This window comes from Lontra canadensis, unplaced genomic scaffold, assembly GCF_010015895.1.
Source record: "Lontra canadensis isolate GAN:19392208 unplaced genomic scaffold, GSC_riverotter_1.0 scaffold88, whole genome shotgun sequence".
Classification (NCBI taxonomy): domain Eukaryota; kingdom Metazoa; phylum Chordata; class Mammalia; order Carnivora; family Mustelidae; genus Lontra; species Lontra canadensis.
This window is the reverse complement of record NW_022631082.1, coordinates 4,470,054-4,494,849: the sequence shown is the minus strand read 5'-3', so window position 1 is coordinate 4,494,849 and position 24,796 is coordinate 4,470,054. Positions and strand designations below refer to the sequence as shown.

Genomic DNA, 24,796 nt, shown 5'->3' with positions numbered 1-24,796 from the left:
TTCCAATTTCCCTCAGCTCCCTTCTCCTAACTCCCCATGTCCTCCATGCTATTTGTTATGCTCCACAAATAAGTGAAACCATATGATAATTGACTCTCTCTGCTTGACTTATTTCACTCAGCATAATCTCTTCCAGTCCCGCCCATCTTGCTACAAAAGTTGGGTATTCACCCTTTCTGATGGAGGCATAATACTGCATAGTGTATATGGACCACATCTTCCTTATCCATTCGTCCGTTGAAGGGCATCTTGGTTTTTTCCAGTTTGGCAACCGTGGCCATTGCAGCTATAAACATTGGGGTACACATGGACCTTCTTTTCACTCCATCTGTATCTTTGGGGTAAATACCCAGTAGTGCAATTGCAGGGTCATAGGGAAGCTCTATTTTTAATTTATTGAGGAATCTCCACACTGTTCTCCAAAGTGGCTACACCAACTTGCATTCCCACCAACAGTGTAAGAGGGTTCCCCTTTCTCCACATCCCCTCCAACATATGTTGTTTCCTGTCTTGCTAATTTTGTCCATTCTAACTGGTGTAAGGTGGTATCTCAATGTGGTTTTAATTTGAATCTCCCTGATGGCTAGTGATGATGAACATTTTTTCATGTGTCTGATAGCCATTTGTGTGTCTGTTCATATCTTCTGCCCATTTTTTGGTATGATTGTCTGTTTTGTGTGTGTTGAGTTTGAGGAGTTCTTTATAGATCCTGGATATCAACCTTTTGTCTGTACTGTCATTTGCAAATACCTTCTCTCATTCCGTGGGTTGCCTCTTTGTTTTATTGACTGTTTCCTTTGCTGTGCAGAAGCTTTTGATCTTGATGAAGTACCAAAAGTTCATCTTCGTTTTTGTTTCCTTTGCCTTTGGAGACATATCTTGAAAGAAGTTGCTGTGGCTGATATCGAAGAGGTTACTGCCTATGTTCTCCTCTAGGATTCTGATGGATTCCTGTCTCACATTGAGATCTTTTATCCATTTTGAGTTTATCTTTGTGTATGGTGTAAGAGATTGGTCGAGTTTCATTCTTCTACATATAGCTGTCCAGTTTTCCCAGCACCATTTATTGAAGAGACTGTCTTTTTTCCACTGTATATTTTTTCCTGTTTTGTCAAAGATTATTTGCCCATAGAGTTGAGGGTCCATATCTGGGCTCTCTACTCTGTTCCACTGGTCTATGTGTCTGTTTTTATGCCAGTACCATGCTGTCTTGGTGATCATGGCTTTGTAGTAAAGCTTGAAATCAGGTAACGTGATGCCCCCAGTTTTATTTTTGTTTTTCAACATTTCCTTAGCGATTCGGGGTCTCTTCTGATTCCATACAAATTTTTGGATTATTTGCTCCAGCTCTTTGAAGAATACTGGTGGAATTTTGATTGGAATGGCATTAAAAGTATACATTGCTCTAGGCAGTATAGACATTTTAACGTTTATTCTTCTGATCCAAGAGCATGGAATGGTCTTCCATCTTTTTGTGTCTTCTTCAATTTCTTTCATGAGTGTTCTGTAGTTCCTCAAGTACAGATCCTTTACCTCTTTGGTTAGGTTTATTCCCAGATATATTATGGTTCTTGGTGCCATAGTAAATGGAATCGATTCTCTAATTTCCCTTTCTGTATTTTCATTGTTAGTATATAAGAAAGCCACTGATTTCTGTACATTGACTTTGTATCCTGCCATGTTGCTGAATTGCTGTATGAGTTCTAGTAGTTTGGGGGTGGAGTCTTTTGGGTTTTCCATATAAAGAATCATGTCATCTACAGAGAGAGAGAGTTTGACTTCTTCATTGCCAATTTGGATACCTTTTATTTCTCTTTGTTGTCTGATTGCTGTTCCTAGGACTTCTAATACTATGTTGAACAAGAGTGGTGAGAGTGGGCATCCTTGTTGTGTTCCTGATCTCAACAGGAAGCCTGCAAGCTTTTTCCCATTGAGGATGATATTTGCTGTGGGTCTTTCATAGATAGATTTGATGAAGTTCAGGAATGTTCCCTCTAACCCTAACTTTGAAGCGTTTTAATCAGGAACGGATGATGGAATTCGTCAAATGCTTTTTCTGCGTCAATTGAGAGGACCATGTGGTTCTTCTCTCTTCTCTTATTGATTTGTTCTATCACATTGGTTGATTTGCAAATGTTGAACCATCCTTGTAGCCCAGGAATGAATCCCACCTGGTCATGGTGGATAATCTTTTTAATGTGCTGTTGGATCCTGTTTGCTAGGATCTTGTTGAGAATCTTAACATCCATATTCATCAGTGATATTGGTCTGAAATTCTCCTTTTTGGTAGGGTCTTTGCCTGGTTTGGGGGTCAGGGTAATGCTGGCTTCATAGAAAGAGTCTGGAAGTTTTCCTTCTGCTTCAATTTTTTGAAACAGCTTCAGGAGAATAGGTGTTATTTCTTCTTTGAAAGTTTGGTAGAATTCCCCAGGGAATCCGTCAGGTCCTGGGCTCTTGTTTTTTGGGAGGTTTTTGATCACTGCTTCAATCTCGTTACTAGATATCGGTCTATTTAGGTTGTCGATTTCTTCCTGGTTCAATTTTGGGAGTTTACAGTTTTCCAGGAATGCCTCCATTTCATCCAGGTTGCTTAGCTTATTGGAATATAACTGTTGATAATAACTTCTGATGATTGTTTCTACTTCCTTGGTGTTAGTTGTGATCTCTCCCTTTTCATTCATAATTTTATTAATTTGGGCTTTCTCTCTTTTCTTTTGGATTAGTGTGGCCAATGGTTTATCAATCTTATTGATTCTTTCAAAAAACCAGCTTCTAGTTTCATTGATACGTTCTACTGTATCTCTGGTTTCTACCTCATTGATCTCAGCTCTAATCTTGATTATTTCCCTTCTTATGTGTGGAGTTGGTTTGATTTGTTGTTGATTCTCCAGTTCTTTAAGGTGTAGAGACAGCTGGTTTATTCTGGATTTTTCAGTTTTTTTGAGGGAGGCTTCATGGCTATGTATTTCCCCCTTAGGACCGTCTTTGCTGTATCCCATAGGTTTTGGACTGAAGTGTCTTCATTCTCATTGGTTTCCATGAATTGTTTCAGTTCTTCTTTGATCTGGTTGATCCACTTAAGCAAGGTGTCCTTTAACTTCCAGGTGTTTGAGTTCCTTCGGAACTTTTCCTTGTGATTGAGCTCCAGTTTCAAAGCATTGTGATCTGAGAATATGCAGGGAATGATCTCAGTCTTTTGGTATCAGTTGAGTCCTGATTTGTGACCCAGTACGTGGTCTATTCTGGAGAAGGTTCCATGTGCACTTGAGAAGAATGAGTATTCTGTTGTTTTAGGGTGGAATATTCTGTATATATCTATGAGGTCCATCTGGTCCAGTGTGTCATTCAATGCTCTTGTTTCTTTATTGATTTTATGCTTCAATGATCTGTCTATTTCTGACAGAGGCGTCTTAAGATCTCCTACTATTAATGCATTCATATCAATATGACTCTTTATCTTGATTAACAGTTTTCTTATGTAATTGGCTGCTCCCATATTGGGGGCATAGATATTTACAATTGTTAGATCATCTTGGTGGATAGTCCCTTTAAGAATGATGTAGTGTCCTTCTGTATCTCTGACTACAGTCTTTAGTTTAAAATCGAATTTATCTGATACGAGAATTGCTACCCCGGCCTTCTTTTGAGGCCCATTGGCTTGAAAGATGCTTCTCCATCCCTTCACTTTCAGTCTGGGTGTATCTTTAGGTTCAAAATGGGTCTCTTGTAGACAACATATGATGGGTCCTGTCGTTTTATCCAATCTGCAACCCTGTGTCATTTTATGGGCGCATTTAGGCCATTCACGTTGAGAGTGATTATTGATAGATACGTTTTTATTGACATCGTGTTACCTTTGAAGTCTTTCTTTCTGTAGATTGTCTCTATATTTCTGTTCAATGCTATTCTTAAGATTTTTCCTCTTTTATAGTACCCCCCAAATAAAATCATTTTTAAAAATATTTTATTTACTTACTTGACACAGAGAGATCACAAGTAGGCAGAGAGAGAGGGGGAAGCAGGCTCCATGCTGAGCAGAGAGCACGATGAGGGGCTCGATCCCAGGACCCTGAGATCGTGGCCTAAGCTGAAGGCAGAGACTTAACCAACTGAGCTACCCAGGTGCCCCCATTTGGATATCTTCTTTGCAGAAATATCTGTTCATGTCTTCTACCCATTTCTTGATTAGATTATTTGTTCTTTGCATGTTGAGTTTGATAAGTTCTTTGGATACTAGCCCTTTATCTGATATGTCATTTGCAAATACCTTCTCCCATTCTCCCTGTTGTCTTTTGATTTTGTTGATTGTTTCCTTTGCTGTGCAAAAGCTTTTGATCTTGATGCAAGTCCCAATAGTTCATTTTTGCCCTTGCTTCCCTTGCCTTTGGCAGTGTGTCTAGATGGAAGTTGCTGTGGCTGAGGTTTTGGGTTCAATTGTAAATGGGATTGACTTTTTAATTTCTCTTTTTTCTGTCTTGTTGTTGTTGTATAGAAATGCTGATTTCTGTGCATTGATTTTATATCTTGATACTTTACTGAATTCCTGTGTGAGTTCTAGCAGATTTGGAGTGGAGTATTTTGGGTTTTCCACATATAGTATCATATCATCTGCAGAGTGCTAGTTTGACTTCTTGCCAATTTGGATGCCTTTAATTTCCTTTTGTTGTCTGATTGCTGGGGCTAGGACTTCTAGTACTATGTTGAATAGCAGTGGTGATAATGGACATCCCTGCCGTGTTCCTGACCTTAGTGGAAAAGCTTTCAGTTTTTCTCCATTGAGAATGATATTTGCAGTGAGTTTTCATAGATGGCTTTGATAATATTGAGGTATGTGCCCTCTATCCCTACACTTTGAAGAGTTTTGATCAGGAAGGGATGCTGTACTTTGTAAAATGCTTTTTCAGCATCTATTGAGAGTATCATATGGTTCTTGTTCTTTCTTTTTTTAATGTGTTGTATCACATTGATTGATTTGCAGATGTTGAAGCAAACTTGCAGTCCTGGAATAAATCCCACTTGGTTGTGGTGAATAATCCTTTTAATGTACTATTGGATCCTATTGGCTAGTATTTTGGTAAGAATTTTTACATCTGTGTTCATCAAGGATATTGGTCTGTAATTCTCTCTTTTTAAAAATTTTTTATTTTTTCAGCGTAACAGTATTCATTATTTTTGCACCACACCCAGTGCTCCATGCAATCCATGCCCTCTCCAATACCCACCACCTGGATCCCCCAACCTCCCACCCCCCGCCCCTTCAAAACCCTCAGATTGTTTTTCAGAGTCCATAGTCTCTCATGGTTCACCTCCCCTTCCAATTTCCCTCAACTCCCTTCTTCTCTCCATCTCCCCTTGTCCTCCATGCTATTTGTTATGCTCCACAAGTAATTATTTTTTGATGGGATCCTTGTCTCGTTTTGGGATGAAGGTGATGCTGGCCTCAAAATGAGTTTGGAAGTTTTCCTTCCATTTCTATTTTTTAGAAGAGTTTCAGGAGAATAGGTATTAATTCTTCTTTAAATGTTTGGTAGAATTCCCCTGGGAAGCCGTCTGGCCCTGGGCTCTTGTTTGTTGGGAGATTTTTTGATGACTGTCTCAATCTCCTTACTGATTATGGGTCTGTTAAGGTTTTCTGTTTCTTCCTGGTTCAGTTTTGATAGTTTATATGTCCCTAGGAATGCATCCATTTCTTCCAGATTGTCAAATTTGCTGGCGTAGAGTTGCTCATAATATGTTCTTATAATTGTTCTTTTTTTTTTTTTTTTTTGGTTATGGTTGTGATCTCTCCTCTTTCATTCATGATTTTATTTATTTGGGTCCTTTCTCTTTTCTTTTTTAAGTCTGGCCAGGGGTTTATCAGTCTTATTAATTCTTTTAAAGAACCAGCTTCTCATTTCATTGATTTGTTCTGTTTTTGGTTTTTTTTGTTTGTTTGTTTCTATTTCATTGATTTCTGCTCTTATCTTTATTATTTCTCTTCTGCCGGTTTTAGGCTTTCTTTGTTGTTCTTTCTCTAGCTCCTTTAAGTGTAGGGTTAGGCTGTATATTTGAGACCTTTCTTGTTTCTTGAGAAAGGATTGTACTGCTGTATATTTTCCTCTCAGGACTGCCTTTGATATGTCCCGCAGATTTTGAACCGTTGTGTTTTCATTATCATTTGTTTCCATGAATTTTTTTCAATTCTTCTCTAATTTCCTGGTTGACCCATTCATTCTTTAGAAGGATGCTCTTTAGTTTCCATGTATTTGGATTCTTTCCAAATTTCCTCTTGTGATTGAGTTCTAGCCTCAGAGAATTGTGGTCTGAAAATATGCAGGGAATTATCCCAATCTTTTGATACCAGTTGAGACCTGATTTATGACCCAGGATGTGATTTATTCTGGAGAATGTTCCATTTGCACTAGAGAAGAATGTGTATTCTGTTGCTTTGGGATGGAATGTTCTGTATATATCTGTGATGTCCATCTGGCCCAGTGTGTCATTTAAGGCCTTTATTTCCTTGTTGATCTTTTGCTTGGATGGTCTGTCCATTTCAGTGAGGGGACTGTTAAAGTCCCCTACTATTATTGTATGATTGTCGATGTGTTTCTTTGATTTTGTTATTAATTGGTTTATGTAGTTGGCTGCTCCCATTTTAGGGGCATAGATATTTAAAATTGTTAGATCTTCTTGTTGGACAGACCCTTTGAGTATGATATAGTGTCCTTTCTCATCTCTTATTATAGTCTTTAGCTTAAAATCTACTTGATCTGATATAAGGATTGCCATCCCAGCTTTCTTTTGATGTCCATTAGCATGGTAAATTGTTTTCCACCCTCTTACTTTTAAATCTGGAAGTGTCTTTGGGCCTGAAATGAGTTTCTTGTAGACAGCATATTGATGGTTTTTCGTTTTTTATCCATTCTGATACCCTGTGTCTTTTGATTGGCACATTTAGCCCATTTACATTCAGGGTAACTATTGAGAGAGATGAATTTAGTGCCATTGTATTGCCTGTAAGGTGACTGTTACTGTATATTGTCTCTGTTCCTTTCTGATCTACTACTTTTAGGCTCTCTCTTTGCTTAGAGGACCCCTTTCAGTATTTCCTGTAGAGCTGGTTTGGTGTTTACAAATTCTTTTAGTTTTTGTTTGTCCTGGAAGCTTTTTATCTCTCCTTCTATTTTCAATGACAGCCTATCTGGATATAGTATTCTTGGCTGCATGTTTTTCTTGTTTAGTGCTCTGAATATATCATGCCAGTTCTTTCTGGCCTGCCAGGTCTCTGTGGATAAGTCTGTTGCCAGTCTAGCATTTTTACCATTGTATGTTACAGACTTCTTGTCCCGAGCTGCTTTCAGGATTTTCTCTTTGTCGCTAAGACTTGTAAATTTTACTATTAGATGACAGGGTGTGGACCTATTCTTTTTGATTTTGAGGGGGTTTCTCTGTGCCTCCTGGATTTTGATGCATGTTAGGAAAATTTTCTACAGTAATTCTCTTCAATATGCCTTCAAGCTCCCCTCTCTCTTTCTTCTTCTGGAATCCCAATTCTGATGTTGTTTCATCTTATGGTATCACTTATCTCTCGAATTCTGCCCTCGTGGTCTAGTAGTTGTTTGTCTCTCTTTTGCTCAGCTTCTTTATTCTCTGTCATTTGGTCTTCTGTATCATTAATTTTCTCTTCTGCCTCATTTATCCTAGCAGTAAGAGCCTCCATTTTTTATTACACCTCATTAATAGCTTTTTAAATTTCATCTTGGTTAGATTTTAGTTCTTTTATTTTTCCAGAAAGGGCTTTTATTTCTCCAGACAGGGTTTCTCTAATCTTCCATACCTTTTTCAAGCCTGGCTAGCACCTTGAGAATAGTCATTCTGAACTCTAGATCTGACATATTACCAATGTCCATATTGATTAGGTCCCTGGCCTTTGGTACTGCCTCTTGTTCTTTTTTTTTTTTTTTTGTGGTGAGTTTTTCCACCTTGTCATTTTATCCAGTTAAGAATATATGGAGTGAATAAAATACTAAAAGGGTGGCAAAGACCCTAGTAAAATGTGCTTTAACCAAATCAGAGGAGACCCCAAATTGTCGGGGGAAGAAAGGGGGTAAAAAGAAGTTCAGAAAAATTAAAAAAAATTAAAAAGGGAAAAAAATAAAGAAAAAATATAAAAAAGAATATATATATATATATAGACTGGTGAATAGAACAGGTTCACCCACTTAATTTTGGGAGTATTTTGGTCTCTTAGAAGAAACTACCTCCCCAAATTTTAAAGAATGAAAAAAAACATATATAAGAGTAAACACGATGAAGGGATGGAATATGATTATAAAGATGAAAAAAATTTTTTTTTCAATTTCTAAAAAAGGAGTTGATAAGATAAGTTGGTTGGGAGGATAACGAAAAAGAAAGTGGAAAGAATTTGCTCAGGCTGGAGACTAGAACAAAGCCCTGTGCTAGATGTAGAGTATACTTTGATCTATTAGAAGAAGTTGTACCCCAAATTTTTTTAGAAAAAAAACAAAACCCTATGTGTATACAAAAAATAAAGTTAGATACAATGAAGGATAAAATGTGACTATAATAATGAAGGTTCAAAAAAGATTTTTTTTGAAGTGTATTGTTAAGATAAACTAGTTTAAAAACGTTAAAAGAGGAAAGGGTAAAAGTTAAAAAAATTAGCAGAAGAAAAAAAAATTAACTTTGCAAGACTAAAGAATCATGGGGAGAAAGCCATGAATTCTATGTTTTTCTTTCTCCTCCTCTGGAATTCCGCCATTCTCTCTGGTAAGTGAACTTGCTCATGGCTGGATTTCTTGCTGATCTTCTTGGGGAGGGGCCTGTTGTAGTGATTCTCAAGTGTCCTTGCCCAAGGCAGAATTGCACTGCCCTTACCAGGGGGCCAGGCTAAGTAATCCGCTGGGGTTCGCTTTTGGGAGCTTTTGTTCCCTGAAAGCTTTCCGTAGAGTTCCGGAGGACGGGAATGAAAATGGCGGCCTCCCAGTCCCTGGCCCAGAGGAGCTGAGAGCTCAGGGCCCCACTCCTCAGTGCGCCCTTGGAGAAAATCGCTCAATCACTCGCGTCTCCCTGGCTTCCAGCTGTGCTCTGAGTTTACCCAGCCTGTGACCAAGCATCTCTGTCTCTGGCACACAACTCTGCCTGGAGTATCCGAACCTCACACATCCCTGAGCTCTTCCAGAGGACTCTCCCCGGGTCTTGTGGGGTCCCCGTGCACAGAGCAGTGACCTGTGCCACGGATCACGATAAGGTAACCCCAAGTTGAGAGCTCATCCCTTGGCTCTGTCTCTGTAGTCGGCTTCCCCGCTCTAATACTGTTAGTGTCTGGGATCAAAGGAACGAGACTGATACAAAGTGAAAATCAAACAAAGCTTTATTTCACGCCAAGCATCAAAAATCAAACTGACCGGTCAGGGCTGTCTCTTACGAAAAGACGACGACGACGATTCTGACAAGGTCACTCCCAAGAAGGCTGCTCCGCAGATGAGGCCACTCCCCAGTTGGAGCTGCTCCCAAGAAGAGGTGATGATGACAGCGATGATGACAGGGAGGATAACACCAATGACACAGATTCTGTTCCCCATGACGCCACTCTGACAAGGCCACTCTGGTGAGGCTGCTCCCCAGACAAGGCCACTCTGGCGAGGCCGCTCTGGAGGAAGCCTCTTCCCTGACGATGCTGCTTCCGCAGGGCCGTTCACCGAGGAGGCCTCTTCCCAGACGAAGCCGCTCCCCGGGATGACACAGCTCCGGCAAGGCAGTGGCTCAGAGTTCCCGGCGAGGTTGCTGCCGTCTAGGCCGTTCCCCGCGGCACCGCTGCCGAGGGTCACAGTGTGTGGGCAGGGCTGCTGGCGTTGGGGCCACTGGCGTCTTGTTGCCGCAGGCATCTCGGGCCGCAGGCCTCGGGGCGCTGGTGGTGCGGGACCGCTGGCGGCAGGACCGCTGGAGGCGTGGGATTGCTGGCGTCTCTACCGCTGGCGGCTTGGGGCCGCTGGCGGCTCGGGGCCGCTGGTGGCTCGGGGCCGCAGGCGTCAGGATCACTGGCGGCGTGGGACTGCTGGCATCTGGACCACTGGCGGCGCGGGACTGCTGGCATCGGCCGAACTGCTGGCATCTGGACCGCCGGCGGCTCAGGGCCGCCGGCAGCGCTTATAGCTCTTAGAAGAGCTGTTATAGCTCTTCTTCTGGTCCCGCCGACTCTTCTGCTCCTTCTGCTCCCCCAACTCTTCTCCTGCTTCTTCTTCCTTCTTCTTCCTCTGACAGCTCTCCTTCTTCTCTTCCTGCCAGCCTTGCAGACCAACCTTTATGGGGGTGGTTGAGCCCCGCCCCTACACAGGCGGCCAATTGAATCCCAATTCACCCCAGTGGATATACGCTTGCCCCACCGATTGGACGTCTCCACCGGGCCTGCCCTGCCCCTACATCCGGGGTCCACAAGCCAGTTCCTCTGGGAGGGGCAGGCCCTTAAAATACCTGTGAGCTCTGTGATACTTAGACACCCCCATGCTTCTTTGACCCTGTGGGACCTGAGACCATGCTGTCCCTGCATGGGCTTCACCCCTGTTTAGCCTCTGGAGTGATGTCCCTCAGTGGAGCAGATTTTTAAAATGTTCTGATTTTGTGCTTTGTTGCTCCGCCTGGTCTTGCCTGGAGCCGGCCCCTCCCCCTGCAGTCTATCTTCCTGTCGCTTTGGATTCACTTCTCTGCCGGTCCTACCTTTCAGAAAGTTGTCAATTTTCTGTTTCTAGAATTGTTGCTCCTCTTCTCTTAGATATCCTATTGGATTTGTAGGTGTTTGGAATGGTTTGATAAGCTATCTAGCTGATCTCCTGCTACCTGATGTCCTCTCAGCCTGCTACTTCTCCATCATTTTCTGTCTTTGTCTTACTTATTTCACTGCACATAAAGCCCTCGAGGTCCAACCATTTGTCTCAAATGGTAGGATTTTCCTCTTGTAATGGGTGAATAACATTCCTGTGTGTGTGTCTATGTGTGTGTGTGTACATACATATACCAAATTCACTTCTTTATCCATTTATCTGCTGATAGACACTTAGATTGTTTCCATGTCTTGGCTCTTGTAAATAATGCTGCAGTGAACATGGGAGTATACATATCTTTTCAGAATAGTGATTTCATCTCCTTCAGTTATATTTCCAGAAGTGGGGTTGAGGGATCATACTGTTTTCCATAATTGCACCAGTTTATATTCCTAGCAGCAGTACTTATATTCCTACAAGCAGACTTCCTTTTTCTCCACATTCTTGCCAACACTTGTTATCTCTTGTCCTTTTGATGAAAGCCATTCTAACAGGTGTGAAGTGATACCTTATTGTTGTTTTGGTTTGCCTTTTGTGATGATTAGTGATATTGAGCATCTTTTCTTTAACTTGTTAGCTGTCTGTATGTGAAAAGTGAGAGCTAATAACCTGATTGGGGAAAATCTGAGAGCTTTCCCTCTATGGTCAGGGTAGTCCACTCCCTACCACTTTCATTCAACATAGTACTGGAAGTCCAAGCTACAACAGTCAGACAACAAAAAGAAAAGGGATCCAAATCAGCAAAAGAAGAAGTAATGCTTCCACTCTTTGTAGATGAGTTGATACCGTATATAGAAAATCTCAAAAGATTCCACCAAAAAACTGCTAGAACTCTGTCTTCTTTAGAAAATGTCTATTCAGCTCCTCTGCTGATTATTATTTTTTTTAAAGATTTTATTTATTTATTTGACAGAGATCACAAGTAGGCAGAGAGGCAGGCGGCGGGGGCGGGGGGAGCAGGTTCCCCACTGAGCAGAGAGCCCGATGTGGGGCTCGATCCCAGGACCCTAGGATCATGACCTGAGCCGAAGGCAGAGGCTTTAACCCACTGAGCCACCCAGGCGCCCCTCCTCTGCTCATTTTTAAATCAGATTGTTTATTTTTTTGCTACTAAGTTGTATATATTTTTTAGTATTTTGGCTATTAACCTCTTATCAGATATATGATTTATAAGTATTTTGTTCTGTAGGTAGGCTTTTCATTTTGCTATGCAGAAGCTTTTTAGTTTGATATAGATACAGTTTTTAATTTTTGCAGCTGTGGTTTGTGTTTTTGGTGTCATAATTATTGCCAGGATCAATGTCAAGGAGCTTCCTCCTAAGTTTTCTTCTAGGAGTTGCATGGTTTTCAGGTCTTATGTTTAAGTCATTAATAATTTTGAGTTAAATTTTGTAAGTGGTGTAAGACGGGTTCAATTTCATTCTTATGCATTGGGATATATGGTTTTTCCAACAGCATTTTTAAAAGAGAGTATCCTATGTCCTTTGAGTATCCTTGTCTCCTTTGTCAAATACAAGTTGATTGTATATGTGAGTGTTTATTCTGGGCTCTTCATCCTGTTCCATTGGTCTATGTGTGTGCTTTAATGTCAGTACCACATGGTTTTGGTTACTATAATTTTGCAGTGTAGTGTGAAATTGGGGTATCTGATGCCTCCATCAGAAGTTGTCCAGAAGCCATTTCAGGCTTCCAGAAGAGCCCAATCAGATCACAGATAGAGTCTGAGTAGAGCCCAACTCTTGGGAAATAAGTAGTCAAACACCTCCCAGGGAAAAAGTGGGAGGCTTGTGTTTCTACCTCTTCCCTCTGTGCTGAGCCCAGGAGGATAACCATGTAGTCCTGTAAAAACTGCCTCTTGGTTTTTTGTGGTATCTGGGAACTTGGAAACACCAAGCCACATTGCCCTCACAGCTCGAAGATTTGGGAGCCAGTCCCTCAGGTTTGCCATACAAGTTGAGGCCCTAGGTGTGTGGTCTTAAACTTTCAGTCTTCAGGGAGATTCTGAGTTGGGGACTCTCTCCTGATTGTAAGGTGCTGTCCCAGGGGTGGGGTTGATGGTGTGAGCATACCTCAGCTTTTCCTACCTGTTTAGAGGTCAGTATTTTCTCAGTCCTCGGATATGTAGGAGTCAACCAACAAGTTTCTGGATTTCTCTCAGAGGGAATTAATCTCTGCGTGCCTGTATGGTGAGTGTGTTCCCAGGAGGAGGGGTGTCAGGAACCTTCTCTTCCATCATATGGATGGTGTTGGTAAGAATTCATTAAGTTTAAACATTTAGCCAGACCAGTATTAGGTCAAATTTATGTAATATGTAGTATTGGGCAATGTAAAGGAGTGTAAGAAAATAAAAAGAAACATTAGGATTCTATAAAAATGACAGTTTATAGGACAAAAATGATCAGATACTAGAAATCAAAATACTGGTGGCATCAATCTAATGTCTGTCTCCATGGCCACATTGCCTCCTCCTTTCCTCTGGGTCTCCTTCACTTCTACCTGTTTTATAAGGAAACATAGGATTTCTATTTAGGGCTCACCCAGATAACCCAGTGTAAGTGCATCCTTTGCAAAGACCCCTTTTCCAAGTAAGTTCTGATACCATTCATCCTTTTATCATATGAGGTACTAATCACAAATTAGGGGGATTAGGATGTGGCCATATCATATTGAGGGCCCCCATTTCACCTCCTACAGATGAGCTTTGATTGACTCCATTAAGAGGCCTATTCTCATCTGACACTGGGAAGGACAGTTGTTTGGTGTTTGTTTATTTTTGTTTTGTTTTGTTTTTTTTGTCCCTGGGCATCATGTTCAAGCATGGCATTATATTTGCTGCCACCACCTTGTGACTGGAGGAGAACGAGTCCTAGGACAAAGCCACCAAATGCAGAACAGAGTGAAGCCTACTCCCCTGTTTCACATTCCCTGTCTTGAAGTGCTAATAATGACAACTGTTTCCTGTTCAATCGTATTAGGGATAGGTATTTTTCTCTTCTTAGAACTAAAGGCTTCCTCACTGATGAAACACAAATAACTCACAATTATTTCAAAATGAGATGATCTCATTATACCAGTTGTATAGATAATGAAACTGGTAAAGTGGATGGATACTAATATTGCCTCAAAGGGTGTGAAAGGTGAACTCCCTTCCCTCACTGTAGCCTGATTTGGGTTTCAACTGACATGGTCTCTTATGGGATCAGGGAGAAGCAAGTCTCTAAATATGACAACAGTCATTTTTCTGTCCTTTCTCTGAGCTACTCATATTCTGCATTTACTTCTTCTGAGTCATCCATACAAACATAAAACTTTGATCTCTGCCTCAGGCTTTACCTCTGTGGAACTGAGAAAAGCCTTGAAGTAAGTGTTGATATAATTTGTCAAACATAAAAATCTAAAGAAAAATAAAAGTTAGGTTTCAACTCTAAGTTAAAATATACTTGGCTGTTATGTTATCTACTTGTGTTAGAAGCATTCAGTGATAGAAGAATTAAACTTCTTTGTTCTCCTGTGATCAATATAACATTAATTTATTCTTACAACCCAGCCCAAGGTATATGGCACAATCACAGAAAAAAAGGTATCCTACTGATGAGTTTCTTCAAGGCACCCTGCATGTCACTATTCCTCAGACTGTAGATAAAGGGGTTCATCATTTGAGGAATCACAATGTACATCACGGAGGCCACAGCAGTCTTTCTGGAAGAGTCACTAACTGCAGAAATAATGTACACTCCAAAAGCTGTCCCATAGAACAAGGACACAACTGACAGGTGAGACCCACAGGTGGAGAAAGCTTTATACTTCCTGCCTGCTGTTGGCATTCTCAAAACAGAGGAGAAAATTTGAGTGTAAGAGAAAATGATTCCAGAGAGTGGAACACCCCCAAATAAGCCAGCTGCAAAATATGCCAAGATATTATTGATGAGAGTATCAGAGCAAGCAAGCTTGACAATCTGACCAAGTTCACAGAAGAAGTGGGGGATGTCCAAGTCCTTACAGAAGGATAACTGTAGTATCATCAGACTATGGAGCAGGGCATTGGCAATGCTAATGAGCAGGGAGAGCACTGTCAGCAGGCCACAGAGTTGGGCATTCATGATAACGGTGTACCTCAAGGGATGGCAGATGGCTACAAAGCGGTCATAGGCCATTGCCGCAAGGAGAAAATTTTCCAAACCGACAAAAGTCAAGACAAAGCAGACCTGGGTGAGGCAGCCTGCATAACTGATGCTCTGAATCTGTGCCTGGATGTTCACCAGCATCTTTGGGACGGTGGTTGTGCTTAAGCAGATGTCAGTAAAGGACAGGTTGGAGAGGAAGAAGTACATGGGGGTGTGGAGGTGGGAGTCAGAGATGACAGCCAGGATAATGAGCAGGTTTCCCAGGATGGTGACCAGGTATGTGGACAGGAACAGACTGAAGAGGAGGCGCTGCAGTTCTGGATCATCTGTCAGTCCTAGGAGAAAGAATTCTGAAAATACTGTCTGGTTTCTGGGTTCCATGTTGTTGATGAATCTGATGGGAAACATGGGGTGAAAATTAAAAAAAAAATAAAGGAACGGTCTCTGGGTGTGCCACAGCAACATCACCTGGGAATTGTTAGAAATACAAATTCTGGTATCAGTCCAGATATACTGCTAATAAACTCTGAGGTGCGGAGCAGCCATCTATTTTTGGCAAGCCAGCCAGATGAATTTGATATCACCAGAGTTTAAGAGCCCGTGCTTTTAGAAAAATAAAAAAACAAAATCAAAAAACAAAACTATTGAGAATCCATGTGACTATTCCAATTTTTCCCTATGTTAATTTTTCCATCATTATTTCCTACTCTTTCTCCCCCTCTTCCCTCCATTGGCCCTTATTTTGTTTTTTTGATCACCAGCTCTGCTTCACACATTGTGCTAAGTGCTCAGTTTAAGATGAATAAGAATGGTGTTTCCTTTAGAAATATTTCTTGTCTCCAAACAATAGAAAGACAAGAATGATGTTATTCAGTGTCTCCTACAGAGTCTGCCCTGCCATCTTTGACATGCTCAGAATCATCTGAAAGGTGTGTCAGATTACTGATGAGTTAAGTCATTTTATTACTCCATTCACCCATGGGGACACTTAGGTGAGGTGAATTATATCATGGATATGAAGTACACAGTGTGTGGCAAAGACTAGGTCTGAGTTCAGGTCATCTGACTGCTGAAATGACAGTCTCTTTTTCAAAAGTTTTTATTGAAGTTCCAGTTAGTTAACTTAGAGTGCAATATTAATTTCAGGTAACAGTCCATGATTCAACACCTCCAACATCACACAATACCAGGTGATCAAACAGGTGCCTTCCTTGAGCTCCATCATCTAAATTATCCCTCCCAACCCCTCCTCTCTGGTACCCATCCATTTGTTCTCTGTAGTTAAGAGTCTGTTTCATGGTTTCTCCTCTCTCTTTTCCCCTGTGCTCATTTGTTTTGTTTTTTAAATTCCACATATGGGATGACTTGGCTGACTTGACCAATCATTTTTAATGCTCCCGGATTATGCAGCATTAGCATTCTTAAAACATCTTACGTTTCATAAGTTCCTTTCATAATTTGAATATTTTCATTTTGAGAAATGCCTAAAATCTTTAGTCACATACAAGGCATGTCTACCTCCATCCATGACATAGAGTAGCAGTGTGAAAATACGTAGCAGGTCATGGCATTTATTCAAGTATATGCTCTACACCTTAACATAGATTGAAAAGTGTTGCTTATAAAATTGAAAGTCTTAAGACTCCTTCATGGAAATGCTACTCATATATGTTAGTGGTTCATTCTAAGAGAAACTAGGCAACTATGTCAGTGACGTTCTCTGTCCTTAGGGGACTTTCCCACCCAAGGTGATAGGTGGCATATCATTTTTAAAAAGCAGCTACATAAGAGAAGATATTTGCAAATGATATTACAGACAAAGGGCTGATACCCAAGATCTGCAAAGAACTCCTCAAACTTAACACTTAAAAAACAGATAATCATGTCAGAAAATGGTCAGAAGACATGAACAGACACTTCTCCAAAGAAGACATACAAATGGTTAACAGACACATGAATAAATGGTCATCATCATTAGCCATCAGGGAGATTCAAATCAAAACCATATTGAGATACCACCTTACTCTAGTTAGAATGGCCAAAATTAATGAGACGGGAAACAACAAGTGCTGGAGAGGATGTGGAGGAAGGGGAACCCTCTTACACTGTTGGTGGGAATGCAAGTTGGTGCAGCCAATTTGGAAAATAGTGCAGAGATTCCTTCAGAAATTAAAAATAGAGCTTTCCTGTGACCCTGTAATTGAACTACTGGGTATTTACCCCAAAGATACAGATAACAGTGAAAAGAAGGGCCATCTGTATCTGCAATGTTCATAGCAGCAATGGCCACAGTCGCCAAACCATGGAAAGAGCCAAGATGTCCTTCAACAGATGAATGGATAAAGAAGATACAGCTCATATATACAATGGAGTATTGTGCCTCCATCAGAAAGGATGAATACCCAAGTTTTGTATCAGCATGGATGGGACTGGAGGAGATTATGCTGAGTGAAATAAGTCAAGCAGGGAAAGTCAACTATCATATGGTTTCACTTACTTGTGGAGCATAAGGAATAACATGGAAGACATTGGGTGTTGGGGGAGAAGTGAGTTGGAAATCAGAGGGGGAGATGAACCATGACAGACTGGACTCTGAGAAGCAAACTGAGGGTTTTGGAAAGGAGAGATGTGAGGGGATGGGTGAGGCTGGTGGTGGTGGGTATTCAGGAAGACCCATATTGCATGGAGCACTGGGTGTGGTGCATAAACAATTCTGGAACATTGAAAAAATAAAATTAAAAAAATTTCTTAAATAAAATTTTAAAAAACCACACACACGTACTATTTAGCCATGCTAGGTCACCTCTATTAAACTGTTTATGATAATAAATAAATAATAAGTAAATAAATAAATAGCAGCTATATGAGAGAAAGAATCAAATACACAAACTCTTCAAAATAGAGGAAAATTCAAACAGTTATTGGTCCTTGGAAGGCAAAGACCTTCAAGACAGTGCAGATTTATAAGATACTTAGAAGATAATCTGGTGCCCTAGTAGGATTTCTTTGTGAAGCAGTGGTGCTTCCTCACCTGGGGGAGACAGAAGTGGCCATGACAGCCTTTATCATTTGGTGTATTACTTAGACCCAGAACTCAGAATGTGACCCAAATCAGCACTTGCTTTGTAAATGGGAAAAGCTGTTGAACTGCATGGAGGCGTTGGTGTCTTCAATATAGAGTGGAAACTGTCACCAAGTCTTACGGGGATGTTGTAGTGATGAGCAGTGCATAGAAGAAGAACAGCCAGCACAGCACTCAGCATCTAGGACACCGCTAGTAACATTTACTGTGTGTGTGTGTGTGTGTGGTTTTGGTCCAGGAACAGTGGCACCTGAAATATTTCATTTCTTAGAAGGAAGCAGTGGGAAAGGCAATAAAAAGAGAGTACATCCTTACCATGATAACTGCAAATTTCAGAGAAGTGTTTATGAGTTGAAACTCTAGCTGGGAATCTTTATTGTGCAGAAAAGGAATAAAGTGCACAGGAATGATGTCAGTATTCATTTGGCATGGACAGATGATGAACTACATAGCAGCCAAAGTGAATTAAAGAAAAAATGAGTACCCAACATTTGCATCACCATGGATGGAACTGGAGGAAATTATGCTAAGTGAAATAAGTCAAACAGAGAAAGACAATGATCATATGGTTTCACCTATTTGTGGAACATAAGGAATAGCATGGAGAACATTAGGAGAAGGAAGGGGAGAATGAAGGGGGTGTAATCAAAGGGGGAAATGAACCATGAGAGACATGGACTCTGGGAAGCAAACTGAGGGTTCTGGCAGGGGCATGGGTGATCCCAGTGATGGGTATTAAGGAGGGCTTGTATTACCTGGAGCACTGCTTTCTTTTTTGCAAACAGTGAATCATGGGAAAATGATGTAGTGTATAGTGACTAACATAACATAATAAAAAATTATAAAAAAAAGAAAAAATGAATCCGGATTATAGGTTGATATAATATAAAAAGGTAAGAAAAAATTACATGAGAAAACTTCAGATACATACGTTGAAATCACTCAGGCTATAATCCCTAATAAAAATAAACCCCAGCAAAAAATAATAGACCACAGTGAAGTGCTGGGTTTCCCAATAGTTGATGTGATCAAGTTTAGACACTTCACTGTCCTCATTCTTGGTGTTTTGATTGCAGTAAATCATAGAGATACAGGTGAAGCCCCCACATCATAAGTTTGTACAGTCTTGATTCTTTTCCTTCTCCAGGGGAACCAGTACACTGACTTTATATACATTATTCCCCTGAAATTTTTATTATGATTAGGATTATCTTTTCATAAAAACTTAAATTATTTTGCATTTTAAAACCTATATACATGGAACCATACAGTACATGCCATTTAAAACTGGCAGGCTTATGCAATTTATTTTTTGATTATGTTGGTATTTTTAGTCCCATTCACTAATTTTAATTACCAGAGAGTATTACATGAAATTGTTACATCAGTTTATTTCTCCACTCCCTAATTGATAGTTATTATGGTCAATGTCTTTTATCCTATGTATGTTTATGAAGACATGTGCACTATGAAACTATGCATGGGGGATACCATCATATTCAAGATTGTATTGTGTCTGGGAAGGGGAGAACAGGAAAGGAGGGGGGAGACAAAGAGGTGCTTTCTCTTTGCATATACACACATTTTTCTACTTTATATAAAAAAACCTGAAGCCAGTATGGCAGAATGTCAACATTTGATCATTCTGGAATGAGTGGAAGGGTGGCCATATGTTTTCTTGTTATACATCTCTGCTATTGTTATATAAAATGCTCAGTAATTTTATGAAGAGAAATTACATGTCCTAGCGAAGTGTCTGGCTCTGTCTCTGTATCTTGACTCCCTTCCTTGTGTCCTCAAGTGAGCTACAGGGATACTACCCTCATCTCCGCATGGTATGTTAGGAATCAGGAATGCAAGTAAAAGGAAAAACTGACCCAAAGCCCTTCCCCATGACCATCACAAGAACCAAGTAAGTGGGAGAAAGTATATATAGTCATCTTGTTTTAAAAGGGGCTGATTTCTACTCAGGAGGAAAATATGTTCTGTCATGTTTTAGAGAGATTAGGAGACCGGCTGATTGAGACTGGGGTCCGTATCAGTACAAACGGGAACTTGTTAACAGGAAGACAGGCTGGAATGCATGGGACACCTGGGTCTCATTTCATGCATGCACACTCTTCATTATTTCCTCTGGATGAATCTGTAGTTAAATATTGCCCTCCTTACTGAAGCATTAACTAAAAGACTTTCAGTTACCTGGCTGGCATCAGTGTGGAGTGGTGCATGACATGTCACCTAGATACAAAGATGGAAGCTCTGTCTTCAAGAAGGGTAGAGAGATCAAGTGAGGCAGTGGGCTTGTGGTCAAGAAAGATCATTCCTGGTTGGAGCCTCAGGTGTGGTTCTTCCTGACTAGGTAAGGGCTGTGGAATGAGGTTGTCACAGGCTGACTCTTTACAGTGTTCTCTCTCTGGAGGGTCAATATCCAAAGCTCCTCATTAGACAACATTTTTAGTGTCCTTCTGATCCCTGGGCTCTGCAAATCCTTAAAGACCAGGACTATAGAAGAGAGGGATGCCTGATGGCTAATCCTTGAGACTATGAGGCCAGGCGTATGTCATCTATTCTGCCTATCTGTTCGTGCTTACCTCTGTCTAACACACCTTGCACACACATACACACACTCCTTTTCTAATGAATTCTAGACTTAAAGTTACAAAGGTATCACTATGTGATTAGGGATATCTCAAAGCCTGATTGCAATTTTAAGTGTGCAGATACTTTTTACATATGGGTGTAAGTAATATATTTATAAATATAGTTAAGATATTGTAGAATTCAAAGTCCTAGGGATATTTCACTTTTGGAGTCATCGAATGTTTCCTGTACCTCTTTCCTGATCTCTGTGTTTTAAATGGGAGAATCTCATTTATTCTTTGTGATCCTTGTGGCTGTGATCAATGTAGACAGACTTCATACTCTTTTCAAAATTTCATAATCACTTATTCCAAGTTCTGTACAATAGATAACAGTGCACATTTGTCTCCCCATTGGGGGGATTTTAGATTGAATGGTGCTTCTTCATGTTATTTATTTATTTATTTATTTATTTAAAAATCTTTTTTTTAGATTTTATTTATTTATTTGACATAAATATAGATAGCACAAGTAGACAGAGTGGCAGGCAGAGGGAGAGGAAGAAGCAGGCTCTCTGCTGAGCAGGGAGACTAATATGGGACTCAATCTGAGGACCCTGGGATCATGACATGAGCCCAAGGCAGCTGCTTAACCAACTGAGCCACCCAGGCACCCCTAAGATCTTTTTCTGAGAGAGAGAGTGAACAAGGATGGGGAATGGCAGAGGGAGAGAGAGAGAATCTCGGGCAGCTTCCATTCCCAGTGTAGAACTGGACATAGGGCTCAGTCTCACAACCCTGAGATTATGACCTAAGCCAAAATCAAGAGTTGGATGCCTAACCAACTATGCCACCAAGTTGCATCAAGGCTCTTTATTATTATATTTTAGGATTATTTATTTATTTGACAGGAAGAGAGAGAGATTGCATGTGATAGCAGAGGGAGGGGCAGAGTACAAAGAAGATGGAGACAGTCTCCAGCAGACTCTCCACTGAGTGTAGAGCTTAATTTAGGGCTTGATATCATAACCTGAGTGAAACAAACTGAATGGGCAGTTTGTCCATCACCCAGAGATTTCATCTGTAATAATAGGTGTGGGTGATACTCCATACTCGTATTCACTTGAAAACATTTTTCTTCAAGCATTTCAGTATTTTCATGTATTCACCAATGTATTTCACATTTTAACTCTCATGGACTTTTCTTAATCTGTGTTTTCAAGATACATTTTTTGAAAATAGACTGATGAGAGGAAGACATTGTAATATTAGTCTTCACCATCTTAGCACCAGTAAACTTCAAACACATGAAAAATAGAGAAATATGAATATGTAGTTGGGCTCAAAAAATGACACAGTTTTCTATGTACCACAAGAAAATGAAAACGTAAATGGTAAGTGTGCTGGAGCCAAAGGGTTCTGCTGATTTATGTTCACATAAATACTTACTCTTCTGAGTAATGAGGAATAAAGAATGAAAGTGGACTCCAATCTTGCACCACTCACAGAAGTCAGTTCAGAATGGATTAAACACTTTAATGTAAGAGCTGAAACTATAAAACTCCTAGGATAGTACGTAGGGGATAGCCTGGTTGACATTGTCTTGGCAATGATTTTTTGGATTTGACATGAAAAGCAAAGGCAGCAAAGCAAAAATAAATGTGGGAGTACGTCAAACTAAAAAATCTACCTAAGAAAAGGAACAATCAAGAAAATGAGAAGGCAACCTGTGAAATGGGAGAAAATCTTTGCAAAACTCATATCCTTTAAGGGGTTCATATCCCCATTATATAAGAAACTCCATAACTAAATACCAAAAACTCAAACAATCGGATTTTATTTTTTAAAGATTTTATTTATTTGGCAGAAAGAGCAAAAGCAGGGGGAGTGACAGGCAAGGGGAGAGGGAGATGCAGGCTCCCTGCTGAGCAGAGAGCCCCAACATAGGGGTCAGCCCCAGGACCCTGGGATAAAGACCTGAGCCAAAGACAGATGCTTTAACTGACTGAACAACCCAAATACCCCTCAAATAATCGGATGTTAAAATAGGCAAAGGAACCTATCAAAATCCTAGAGGAGAACATAAGCAGTAACTTCTTTGACATTGGCCACAGCAACTTCTTTGAAGACATGTCTCCAAAGGCAAAGGAAACAAAAGCAAAAATGAACTTTTGGGACTTCATCAAGATCAAAAGCTTCTGCACAGCAAGGAAACAGTCAACAAAACAAAGAGGCAACCCATGGAATGTGAGAAGATACTTGCAAATGATACTACAGAGGGCTGATATTCAAGATCCATAAAGAACTCCTTAACTCAACACTCAAAATGGGTATGTAAAAAAAATGGGCTGAAGACATGAATAGACACTTCTCCAAAGAAGACATACAAATGGCTAACAGACGCATGAAAAAATGTTCATCATCATCATCCATCAGGGAGAGTCAAATGAAAACCACATTGAGATACCACCTTAATACCAGTTAGAATGGCCAAAATTAACAAGACAGGAAACAAAAAATGCTGGAGAGGATGTGGAGAAAGGGGAACCCTCTTACACTGTTGGTGGGAATGCAACTTGCTGCAGCCACTTCAGAAAACAGTGTGGAGATTCCTTAAGAAATTAAAAATAGAGCTACTCTATGACCCTGCAATTGCACTACTGGATATTTGCCCCAAAGATACAGATGCAGTGAAAAGAAGGGCCATCTGTACCCCCAATGTTCATAGCAGCAATGGCCACAACCGCCAAACTGTGGAAAGAGACAAGATGCCCTTCAACAGATGAACGGATAAAGAAGATTCGGTTCATATATACAATGGAGTATTATGCCTCCATCAGAAAGGATGAATACTCAACTTTTGTAGCAACATGGACGGGACTGGAGGAGATTATGCTGAGTGAAATAAGTCAAGCAGAGAAAGTCAGTTATCATATGGTTTCACTTGTGGAGCATAAGGAATAACATGGAAGACATTGGGAGATGGAGAGAAGAAGTGAGTTGGGAGAAATTGGAGGGGGAGAGGAACCATGAGAGACTGTGGACTCTGAGAAACAAACTGAGGGTTGTGGAGGGGTGGGGGTGGGGGGATGGGTAAGCCTGGTAGTGGGTATTAAGGAGGGCACATATTGCATGGAGCACTAGGTGTGGTGCATAAACAATCTTGGAACACGGAAAAATTTTGTTTTAAATGTAAATTTTAGGCTATGTGAATTTTGCCTCAATTTTAAAATAATAAATACCATATGATCTCACTTGTGTGAAATTTAAGAAACAAAACTGATGAACAGAAAGAGCAAAAAAGAGAGGAAGGCAAACCATAAAATGGGTTCTTACAATAAAGGACAAACTGAGGGTGCTGGAGGGGAGGTGGGTTGGGGGTGGTTTAAATGGGTGTTGGACATTAAGGAGAGTGCTCATTATGATGGGCACCAAGTGTTGTATGTAAGTGATGAATCACTAAATTCTACTTCTGAAACTGATACTACACTGTATGTTAACTAACTGGGATTTAAATAAAAACTTGAAATTAAAAATTAAAAAAAAACATAAAATAGGAAAAGGAGCTGAATAGACAGCTTCTTTAAAAAGACAGAAAATTACCATCATGTACATAAAAAGGTTCTCAACATCACTAGACATCAGGGAAATGCAAATCAAAACCTCACTGAGATATTACTTTATACTTGTTTACATGGCTGTTACCAGAGACAACAAATACCCATGAGTAGATTAAAAAAAGAACCCATTTACACTATTTGTAGGATTATAAACTGGTAAAGCCACTATGAAAAACAGCATAGCAGGTCCTTAAAACGTTAAAAGTACTTACAAGGGAGACCCAAATAAATTTAAAGAATATTTTATTGTTGGATAGATATGCACAGTGTCATAGAAATGTCAGTTTGCCTTAAGTAGCTTTATAGGTTTAATGGAAATTCTGTAATGTTATTGTATTTGAGAGACTGATTTTAAGATTGTATGAAATCTTACGCTGTTGGTGGGAATGCAAGTTGGTGCAGCCACTTTGGAGAACAGTGTGGAGATTCCTCAAGAAATTAAAAATAGAGCTTCCCTATGACCCTGCAACTGCACTACTGGATATTTACCCCGAAGATACAGATGGAGTGAAAAGAAGGGCCATCTGTACCCCAATGTTTATAGCAGCAATGGCCACGGTCGCCAAACTGT

At 40.3% G+C, this 24,796-nt stretch overlaps 1 protein-coding gene across 1 annotated transcript; it reads right to left on the bottom strand.

The window, feature by feature from the left end:
* Window positions 1-14,386: 14,386 nt before the first annotated feature.
* Window positions 14,387-15,352, bottom strand: LOC116883039 (olfactory receptor 7G2-like). The gene has a single exon (XM_032883906.1). It carries the CDS (start codon window positions 15,350-15,352, stop codon window positions 14,387-14,389), a length of 966 nt encoding a protein of 321 aa, XP_032739797.1.
* Between the last annotated feature and the right edge of the window lie 9,444 nt (window positions 15,353-24,796).

Bases quoted from the DNA above. Each gene is read 5' to 3' on its own strand.
- LOC116883039 (XM_032883906.1), bottom strand. From the start codon at position 15,352: ATGTTTCCCATCAGATTCATCAACAACATGGAACCCAGAAACCAGACA.